The following is a 9,782-nucleotide window of genomic DNA, read 5'->3' on the forward strand; positions in this document are numbered from 1 at the left end:
TCAGAACAAAACCTGTGCCCACTTGCAAATGTGATCTTCTTTTTTGGTCTGCCAAAATGTAGCCAGGCATATATATAAGTGTATATATATATTTTTTTTTATTTGCATTTGAACCCCCACGCTTTGAGTTTGGAGCAAATGTTTAGGCCAGTCTTGTGTTTGAAGGCGCACAAAACGGCAGGCTTCGCTTCGTCCCGCCTCGACACTCGCCAATTGCAATTAACGAGCGCGATCAGACTTGAAAGCGACCAATCCGATCGAGTGCCGTAACTGCGACTTGACCTGGTCTCTACAATCCCCCGGGACGTTTCCAACATCTCTCCATTTCCTCATCCAGTGCCAATTAGGCAAATCAAAGGCACTTTTCAAGAAATGGGTTACGGCCCGAGTGGAAAGAAACACAGCAATTGCGTCTAAACGGAGCAATTAGCTACACGCGTGGCCTTCCAGTCCCACTCCAGCCCTTTGGCTGATGAGATGTTTTTTTTTTTTTTTTTTTTTCCTAATGCCATTGCTGAACAATAATGGTTTCAAGTTACTTCGGGATTTTGTTTTGGTGGTTCAAATGATCAGGAGTCGGTAGATGTCGGCGAGTGTGTTGGCCAATTTTGTCTTTATCGAAATGCTCCGTCCGCCACCCTTTTCACTTCCTGCCTAAAAAACAGGAAGCAGCACAGCAGGAATAGCTGACACTTGAAATCATGCCCAAAATGAATCAGCATTTCAAATTCTTGACAATAAAAATGGCCGGATTGAGTCTAAAATAGACGCAAAATGCAAGCCTTTTTTCCCTCAGGTGACTTATTGATCTTATTTTTTGGGTGGACAACCACATTTTCTGCTTTGAAGAAAGCATATGGAGCCTGAAATGTCAATTCCAAAGCAAACTTGCCAAGAGTCTCTCAACATGTGTGATGTATTATACATATATCTTTATTATAGAATCAGAATACAAAAAAAAAGGACATTGAGCATCCATTCAAATGTAAAAACAAGTCCAGGTCATATCATTTGCAAGCCATCGCATTGAGCCATACCTACTGGTCACAATATTAGGTATATCCAATATTGGTCAGACACACGAGCCGCGGGGTCCAAATCCACATTTGAACGTACTTGCAAATACCTTCGGATTTACTCGCCGGCCAAAAATGTCTTCTCGATGTGGGCGAAAAAAATGTTGGATATTTTCCAAGTGATTGTGTATCACAGCCATTGTCCCTTGCGGAAGCCTTCGAGCGAGTCCGCCCCTCGAAGGTGGCGGCCGGCGAGCACAAACCGTTTGGAGCCATCCCTGTAGGAATCCAAACACGGGCAACAAAATTCCAAGCGGCCGAGGCTTCCTGGCCATTTTGCGGCGCCGGCTGGCGGCCACGCACGCCGGCTGGCGGCCACGCACGCCGGCTGGCGGCCAGGCACGCCGTCCGTCCGGCCGGCCTCACTGAGGTCCCGGGACGCCCTGAGCCATCTGTCCGTCGCCGTGTTCGCCGCCCCACAGACGGTAGAACTGCGTGAAGTCCACGTAGGGCGGCACGCGTCCCGTCTCGTCGGGCTGCGCCGCCTGGCTGCCCCGCTGGCGGAACAGGCTGCCGTCCCCCGAGCTGGAGCTGGAGCTCTGCGTCTGCGTGTTGGTGGACTGCAGCGTGGCCGTGGGGCTCTGGCTACTGGCCGCACGCAAGAAGAATGCCGGTCAGGACGAGGGACGTGGATGACTAGCCGCAACTGGAGTTGGATCAAAATGCGACGAATCCTTACCCGGGCGTGGGGGTTCTCTCCTCCAAGGTGGAGCCAGTGTTGGTCCCGTTGGTCAGGGTGCTCTGCGAGGGCATGACCAGCGAGAGGGTGACGCTGGTTTTGCTGGTGCTCTGGCTGTTGGAGTAGGGCACCGACACCGGGTAGATGCGCCCGCCTAACAAACGGGGGGCCGGGAAAAGCCATTCAGAGCCGTTTTTTTTTGTTTTTTCTCAAGTTGAGCCGGGAGGCACCTTGCGTGGGCGTTGGCGCGCCGTCCGCCAGCGGGTAGTTGAGCGTGCGGATGAGCAGGGTCATGTCCTCGTGGCGGGAGCAGAAGGTGGCCCTCTGGCGGCCCGACGTGTAGACGTCGTGGTGCAGCCGTTTGACGCGGTCCACCACCGACTGGGCCGCCGCCTCCAGGGTGCTCTGCTGCGCCAGCTCGGCCGCCACCATGGCCACGATTTCCTAAGAGGCATTGGGAGCTCAAACACTTTTGCAATGTTTTGCAACTCAACATCTGACCCCGAGGGCACTTTATTGACCTTGTTGACGAGCTCGGGCCCGTGCGCGCACTCCAGGGCGTCGATGAGTCCTTCCGACATGAGCAGCAGGAAGCCCGTGACGCTATCCAGCGACTGGCTACCGTGGATCTCCGGCTCGGCTACGATGGGCCTCGTCTTGGCCGCGCTGAAGCAAATGCGCAATTTTTGAGAAAAAAACGAATCATCCGTGATAAATATGACATGGAGTGTACCTGAGCAAGTCAATATCACTGTAGTTGATTTTGACCCGGTAGTCTCCGAGCCTCCTGGTGCTGTTCTGTCCGGCGATCTGGCCCGCCTGCCTCACGCGGGCCGAATCCAAACCTGGAATGAGGGCGAAGGGGAGAACCATTACCGGAAAGCAACGGCGGGTAGACAAAAACTCGGGATACTCAAAGTTGAGCTCACCCAGCGCGGCCAGTCTCTGCAGCTCGTCGTCGTTATCGGTCCTGTGAGGTCGGCCCAGCTGAAAGAACTGGTTCTGGCCGTCGCTGGTGGTTTTGCACAGCAGAGCTCGGTTGGTACCTGAGGAATACAAATATCGCAATTTTGGCCAAGACTCGCTTGGTTGTTTGAATTTTCCCCTTTGGTGTAGTACCGCTTTGTGCCACAACGTACAGGGCAGTACTGACGTGTGAGCTACTTTGACTGCCGACTTTTGGTTCTTTTTAAAACCTTCTGGACACCCTGAAAATGGCTGAGTGGAGCATGTCCTGCTCAAGATGATTGGAAGTGTGCCACCTGCTGGAGAGAAAGCCAATTCATACCGACGTTGGCGATGTAGAGTTTGTTGTTAAGGATGAGCGCCACGATGGCCATGGCTCCTCCCGACACTTCCTGCTCCAACTCCTTCAAGCGCTCCTGCACCTTCTGTCAAGGCCCCCCAAAAATACAATACTTTTATTGTCAGGGTCATTTCAAATCTTTTTCTCTTTTTCATTATAGTTAGTTTTTCTTTTATTTTGTTAAGAGTTTTTTTTTTTTTTTTTTAAGTCAGTTCATTTTGCTTCGTTTTTAGATTTTTTAAAAATTTTGTGACATTTCTGTTTTTATTTTTATGAAAATACAGATGAGATGTATTTAAATATAAATGCGACAGGTACTTTCAGTTTGTTTTCTTTTTTTTTTAATGCATTTTCAGTTTTTGTTGCCAAAGGTTTTTTTCCGTCGACTTTGGGAACACACCTCGCTGTGCGGTAGCATATAGCCAGACAGGTTAGCTTTCTCTGCCAAAGCGTCGTCGATGGTGTGCAGGTAGCTTTTCTCCACCGCTTCAAATGCCTGCACAAACCACATCAACGAAACACGTTGTCACGGCAACAGAACAACGTAGCCCGTCAACGATCGGCATCAGTTGCACCGACACGGCGGTGGAATAAAATCTGTTTCAAGCTTGAAATAATTATTTTATCGATTGAGAACTCCTTTCAAAAATTCTGCTTTCACACCATGACTGTTGCGCCTCATAGGTGCGGCTGTTTTGTTTGGTGTGAGACTTGCCTTGCCCACCCTTCCTTCCTTCCTTCCTTCCTTCCTTCCTTCCTTCCTTCCTTCCTTCCTTCCTTCCTTCCTTCCTTCCTTGCGTGTACGCGGTACGGCACCAACCTGCGTGAGAATCCTGCGCACGTCGCTTTCCGTGTGGTCGGCACTGAGTTGCTCCAGCAGGAGTTCGGCCGTGAGACACTGCGACGCAAAGCTGGCCACTCGGCTGCCGTCGTAGCCGTTGAAGACGCCGTACAGGGAGCAGCCCTCCTCGCTCCTGGAAAAAAAGAAGAGCGCAAGATGAATAGGGATCACTCGGGCTTGCTGTTTGAAAGAAAAATTCCAATCATCTGACCTAAAACGGAGATGTGTGTCCTCATTGGGGTGGCTCTGCGTGCTTTTGCCATCGGGGCCATAGTCGCAGTTGGGTGCAGTGCCAACGCCACAGAGCTGGCACAGAGGAAGGTCGTCTGTCCAACTCTGATGCTACGAGGAAAAGGGGCAGGCAGCATCACATTAACAAATGAAGGCACCCAAAACTTGGATTGACGTCCTCATCTTCTCAGTTTTCTTCTATCTAACGAATCACGAGCATTGGAGCTTGACATTTACCCTTCAATCAACGTATTAGAAACCAGTTTGGAAGGTTTTTTTTTATCACCTGGTAGTCGTGCTTGTATATTAGCCACATAGCTAGCTAGCGCAAGCTTGTGTGGCGGAACTACATAAAAACACCCGGAAACGTACAAAAGAACAAATAACACCAATCAAGCAGAGTATGTAAAGTATATTACAAGACATACGAGGCGTTAACATTCGACCTTTTATTCGCCAAAGACGTGGAGGAAGCACAAAGTTTACACTTACACTCTGCTTCAAATTCCTCCGTTGGGCCGCCATGTTGGAAGTGGGCAGGTTGCGTTCAGGTACAGCTCCAGATGCTGGTTTTCCGAGTGACAGCAGGTCTTTTGTTCGACGGATGTTTTCACATTGCGGCGACAACGACCGGACCTTTTTTTTTAATAAGCGGTTTTAAATAATTGATGAGGGGTTTCAAATCACTCCAGTTATGTTTTATTGCATTAATAATTGGCACAATAGTTTGAAGTCTATCATTTCCGATAGCTCCTTAAGGAGACATCAGCAGAGTCAAGTTTGATCTTTTCCAAAATGTTCATGACATTTACATGCTATTACTCGTGTTCATTTATCATTTTTCTGCCACATGACAAGATTTTCAATTTCAAACGAGGCGAAAAACAAACAAACAAACAAACAATAAATGGCACTTCCGGATTGGGAGTCGGCGTTTGATTTTTGGCCAGTACCTCCACCGCCTGACAAGAGTTAGAACTGCAAAATCTCTACACGCACCTCATTTAAAAAAAAAAAAAAATAAATAAGACTCCGAATGCTATACAGATTGTTGGCTTACTTCCAAATAAGTTAGAAACGCACGCATGATAGTATCAGAGCTCCATTTAGATAATGACAAAAAAAATGCTACATCACACACACACACCTTTTCTTCCGGCTTTATTGTCATTGCTTGAACTCGAAAGCAACATCCAAAACATTTTCTTATTTTAACATATTCGACAGGCAACATCACACACGTGTACGTCTACAGTATAAAGTACACAAATGTACGTGTACACACATTATGAGCCCAAAATAAAAACATCTCCTGACACAACAGAAAAGGTTGAGGCACACAGATCACCAAAATCTTCCTTCTCTTCACTTTTTTTTTTTCCTGATACCATAACGGCCCAAAATAAAGTGATATAATTTCAAACACCCATCTACGGAACTATTTGTTTACGTACACTATTGAAATATATTTAGTTTAAAATGCAGCAATGCAGTCTTATACGTAAGCTGTTTATGTTAAAGTCAGTGAGTGTTTAGTGAGTTCAGTATATAAAAGTCTTTTTTTATAGTACTTCCTCTGAGGTAAGTTTGGTATTTTCGCATGGTCTTTTAAATTCTCAATGAAATCCCTCTGCTTATAAAGCGAGAGTGGATTCGGGTTGTCAAATTTGGTCTGAAAACGGATGGAGTGTGGTTTATTTCAACAGAAAGTGACTTTAGAGCAGGACTTTTCAACTCAAATCAATTTTCAATTAAAATCAAGAAGCAACTCAGGGACTACTGCTTTGGCGGAAAAATTATTTTGTCTTGCCCCGAAGGAGGATAGACCTATGCAGGCTATTTATGATGTCTATTTTGGAAATCCCAGCTAGGCAGGTTATTCACCAAATTAGCTGGAAAATAAATCAAGTCTAAATAATAAATAACTCCTTTTATTTGTCAAAATATTACAATTGACAATGGCTGGTCTAGAGGACCTCTCTACCAAAGCGATCCCATTTGTCGTGTACCTCCCTCAGTAGTCCTGACGCTGGTATCCGGCGGTGTCGTCGAAAACGCTGTCTCCCGCCGGCCCGACGCCTCCCCCCCCTCCGCCCGGCGGGCTCTCCAGGTCGTCTCCGCCGAAGGAGGTGTACGGTCCGCCGTCGGCCGCCGCATCCTGGCTGGGGTCCGTGTACTCTTGCGAGAAGAGGGCCGAGTCGGACCCCAGCTTGTACCGCTGGAAGCCCAGGAAGCCCTGCGCCGCCTTGAGAAGGCCGAGCGGTTGTTTGACGTGAAGGAGAGGATGCGAAGAAGAAGCGACAGATGAAGGTGTGTTAGAAGGAGAGAGAAGGAAAACACTGATTAGTTGGCGGGAAAAGCACAGAAAGTCCGTGAGTTGTTAGTCAGTGGCAGCAGGAACGCCAGAGAAGCTTTCTTCCCCGGCTCAGCATCTCCCGGCTGCACTTGCGCAGGAACATGATGCATAAATTGGCACAAATCGTCGCTCGCAAACTCTTTTTGTTTTTTTTTGCCAACGCATCACCGGACGAAAGTATAGGGACAGCAAGAGGAAACAAAAAGTGAAGGAAAGGGCTACGACTCATTATGATGCAAGCGCTACTTGCCAGCAAGAAAAAAAGTGTCGTTCACATTCATCATCTCACGTCACAAAATCACGGAAGAGAAATATTGTAAAGCTTCACGCAGTCGTTTTAATGCAAGCTTTGGAAAATGCTTTGGGGGAGAGGAAAAAAAAAAAAAAAAAAGCAGCGTCAGACAAGCGGTTGGTGAGGTTGAGGTGGGAACAACTTGGTGTATTCCTCTTCAAAGGACACGTTCTTAAACCTCTCCATGGAGAACAGCGCCTGGGCGCCCTGTCGGGAACAACATGCGCATCACACACACGGATGGAGATCAAACACTGGCACGCCAAAGTGGGCGGGACTGCTCATTTCGTTCCAGAGGGCCGCAAAATGGCCCCACAGCCGCAGCTTTGACACACCTGAACCAGCCCCACTTGTTACGTACCCAAGTGAAGATGGAGAAGAAGGAGAAGGTGATGGCGGCTCGGGCGGCGTCCCCGCGCTCCCTCAACGGGTCGTCGTTTTGGTCGGTGGCCTGCCACTGGTTGGCCAGGAAGCAGAAGCCCACGAACCACATGAAGGACCAGAAGGCTGCCGACAGGAAGTGACACGGCCGGTGAACGGGAAGCCCGACAAATTGAGCGCCCTTTTGGACAAAGCGTCCTACCCGACACGCCGATGTCAGCCAGCACCGCCTTCTTGCGGTCCTTGACGCTGCTGATCTGCGGGAAGTAGACGTCCAGGGCCAGGAAAGCCACGCAGCACAGGAAGGCCACGGAGCCCATGAAGACGCCGTAGTTGCAGGCGTTCTGGTTCTGGTTGAAGATGCAGTACTCCTGCACCTCGTCGGGTCTGTTGATGTAGCCCTCGTTGGCGATGCAGCCGAAGATGACGATGGAGAAGAGCTGCAACGGGGAAGGCGGAATAGCCGAGTCTCGTCACCGTGGCGTTTGCTCAGCTGAGGCGGCGACGTGGCGCTACGCGTCACGCCACATTTCTTTCAACACTTTCAACATTTGCGGCTGAGCTGTAAACAAAAGGCGCTTTCTTCTTAGCTTGGCCGCTAGCTAGCCTTCACTAAATTAAGGTTGCGAGCAGTCAATTTTTCCCCAAATTGTTTTTAGATACGGATTTCAAGACAGGATTAGGGTTTTGAGGGTAGGGTTTTTAGGGTTGGCGTGAAGGGCAAACACGCTACGTCATTCTGCTTTCCACCTGTCCTTCCTCCTCGCACGACATTTGCTTCTTCATTAGGCGGGGCGATGAGGACCATTGGCTGAGGGGCGGCAGCGGCGGCAGCGCGGCTATTTATAGAGCGGGCACTTGCATCATCAACGCCGCCATCTTCGTCGTGAGTGGACACTCGCACGCAAGCGTGAAGAAGAATGACAACAGTGAAGGTTGAGCTCGGAAAAACTCCCGTTTGAAACCTTGACCGAGGCTGGAAATCCAAAGCAAGGCTTCAAGTTGTCACTTGACTGCTGTTTAAAACACTAACTATAGCTTCAAACCCAAATTTGAAGAATAAAAAAACCAACCTAAACTGGCGTAGAACTCGACATAAAGTCCCAAACTGCAAATTAAGGCTTGAAACCCAAATTTTAAACCTTAACCAGTGTTTGAAACCGTAACATTGGTTTTAAAGCTTCACTTAAAACCAGAATCCTCGCTCAAAACCCAAACAAAACCCCCAAGCGGGTCTTGCCCAGTGTGCACAAAGAATAAAAAGCCCCAAACCTCGGCAACGCGCGAGCCGACACATTCCTGGTTTGCGCTAAGCCGACCATGTGATGTTTTAGTCCAGGCCGGCGCACTCGCATCGAGCCTTTCCTGGCTTTGTGTCAGAACCCACTACAAAAAAAAATAAAAAATCCCAGCAGGGATGAAAGGAGGTCTTGTGCAGGAAGGACCACATGAGGGCCTTCAGTCTTGTGAGCATCAGGAGGGCGGGCGACTGTGTGTGTGTGTGTGTGTTCCAAGCCTAATTTGTTGTTACCTTGAAAAGTATCTTTACTCTTTACTTGCATTGAGCCATCGCTCGATTTGAAAAGTAATTCAATTCGATGACAACCTGATTTGACCCCAACCTTTGGTCCAAACCATAACCCAGGATGAGAACTCCAACATGTAAATTCCGCCATGCCAGTGCTAGCGAATGTTAACGGGCAGTTGTCAGAATGTTTGCTTTTGTGTCGCTAAGCAAGCGCATTCACAGTACGTACCACTGGGTCCAAATTCATTTCTTTTATGATCAATTCCTGATTGCATTTGCAAAGTTGCCCGTTTGGGTATTTGGGGGGGGGAAATGCATCGTCTGCCCGCTTCATGGTCAATGGAATATTTGGCCATCTCTGGGGCGAGGAACTAAGCCAAGGTGAGAAGAGGAAGCTTCATTTAGCCTTGTTTAGTAGGAAAACCGCTTGGCTGCCACCTAATAATAGACCAATGTTAAAGCCCTCCATTTGTTGAAAAGTACAAAGAAATACAATCTTGATGCTTCTAATGTGAAATTGGACGCTCCCTTTCTGCCATGTTTGTTTACTGCTGGCCGTCCGTCCGTCCGTCCGTCCTTGTCAGAGTCTTTGAAAATGAACAGTCAGGATGATTGCTTTCATTCTACGCGGATATGGAGCTCGCTCACCCACCCACGACACAATGCGGAGGATCGTCTGAGGCTGCTGGAAGAAGGTGACCGGATCGAAGGCTCCTCCGGCTTTCCCGGCTCCGTACGCCTGCATCCCATCCATGGCGCCCCCCTCCCCTCCGCCCCCGCCTGGTTTGGCTCGCTGCTGGATCAAGCCCCCGACAAATCCCTCCAACTCGTCACCTCACACCTTTTCTAGTTATTGATATTTATTTTGGAGTTGATTTCACCTCCAAAAGATAAAAATCCTCGTGTTGGGCGAAAGGTGCGCGTGATGGACGTCTCCCTTTCTACACGCAAGCCGGTGTCACGCTCGGGACGCGCAAGGCGGGCGGGCGGGCGCGCGCACGTCCTCCATGAAGTCACGCGCTCGCTTGCTAACGTCACAATTTGACTTGCCTCAAGGCTTTTCTTTGAAACAAACTTTCGTGACATTTTTTA

The 9,782-nt window shown here is 48.9% G+C and overlaps 2 protein-coding genes across 4 annotated transcripts; both read right to left on the reverse strand.

Annotated features, from left to right (window-relative positions):
- Nucleotides 1–910: 910 nt before the first annotated feature.
- tab1 (TGF-beta activated kinase 1/MAP3K7 binding protein 1) lies at nucleotides 911–4,902 on the reverse strand. Of its 2 annotated transcripts, none has more exons than XM_085913127.1 (11): nucleotides 4,626–4,902; nucleotides 4,114–4,244; nucleotides 3,882–4,035; nucleotides 3,462–3,557; nucleotides 3,044–3,146; nucleotides 2,685–2,801; nucleotides 2,489–2,600; nucleotides 2,277–2,421; nucleotides 1,986–2,199; nucleotides 1,756–1,909; nucleotides 911–1,661 (listed from the first exon to the last, which is right to left on the reverse strand). In XM_085913127.1, the coding sequence occupies exons 1-11, from the start codon at nucleotides 4,656–4,658 to the stop codon at nucleotides 1,439–1,441; spliced, it is 1,482 nt and encodes a 493-aa protein (XP_085769253.1). In that variant the 5' UTR covers nucleotides 4,659–4,902; the 3' UTR covers nucleotides 911–1,438. The 2 variants fall into 2 exon arrangements, with proteins under 2 accessions (XP_085769253.1, XP_085769251.1); XM_085913125.1 differs by having other exon boundaries at nucleotides 911–1,664; nucleotides 4,626–4,887.
- A 392-nt stretch (nucleotides 4,903–5,294) lies between these two features.
- syngr1b (synaptogyrin 1b) lies at nucleotides 5,295–9,686 on the reverse strand. 2 transcript variants are annotated; one of them, XM_085912105.1, is made up of 4 exons: nucleotides 9,343–9,686; nucleotides 7,365–7,602; nucleotides 7,143–7,288; nucleotides 5,295–6,378 (listed from the first exon to the last, which is right to left on the reverse strand). In XM_085912105.1, the coding sequence occupies exons 1-4, from the start codon at nucleotides 9,442–9,444 to the stop codon at nucleotides 6,148–6,150; spliced, it is 717 nt and encodes a 238-aa protein (XP_085768231.1). In that variant the 5' UTR covers nucleotides 9,445–9,686; the 3' UTR covers nucleotides 5,295–6,147. The 2 variants fall into 2 exon arrangements, with proteins under 2 accessions (XP_085768231.1, XP_085768232.1); XM_085912106.1 differs by lacking the exon at nucleotides 5,295–6,378 and adding an exon at nucleotides 6,827–6,988 and having other exon boundaries at nucleotides 9,343–9,676.
- Nucleotides 9,687–9,782: the final 96 nt, after the last annotated feature.

The sequence above is a fragment of the Syngnathus leptorhynchus genome, chromosome 5 (genome assembly GCF_054491065.1).
Source record: "Syngnathus leptorhynchus isolate UIUO chromosome 5, UIUO_Slep, whole genome shotgun sequence".
Lineage (NCBI taxonomy): Eukaryota > Metazoa > Chordata > Actinopteri > Syngnathiformes > Syngnathidae > Syngnathus > Syngnathus leptorhynchus.

Coding starts and splice junctions, on each gene's coding strand:
- syngr1b (XM_085912105.1), bottom strand. CDS start 9,444: ATGGATGGGATGCAGGCGTACGGAGCCGGGAAAGCCGGAGGAGCCTTC. Junction 7,603..9,342: donor TCCTCCGCATTGTGTCGTGG/GTGGGTGAGCGA, acceptor TCCCCGTTGCAG/CTCTTCTCCATCGTCATCTT. Junction 7,289..7,364: donor GGCTGACATCGGCGTGTCGG/GTAGGACGCTTT, acceptor TCCTGTCGGCAG/CCTTCTGGTCCTTCATGTGG.
- tab1 (XM_085913125.1), bottom strand. CDS start 4,658: ATGGCGGCCCAACGGAGGAATTTGAAGCAGAGT. Junction 3,558..3,881: donor TGCGCAGGATTCTCACGCAG/GTTGGTGCCGTA, acceptor TGGTTTGTGCAG/GCATTTGAAGCGGTGGAGAA. Junction 2,422..2,488: donor AGTGATATTGACTTGCTCAG/GTACACTCCATG, acceptor CATTTGCTTCAG/CGCGGCCAAGACGAGGCCCA.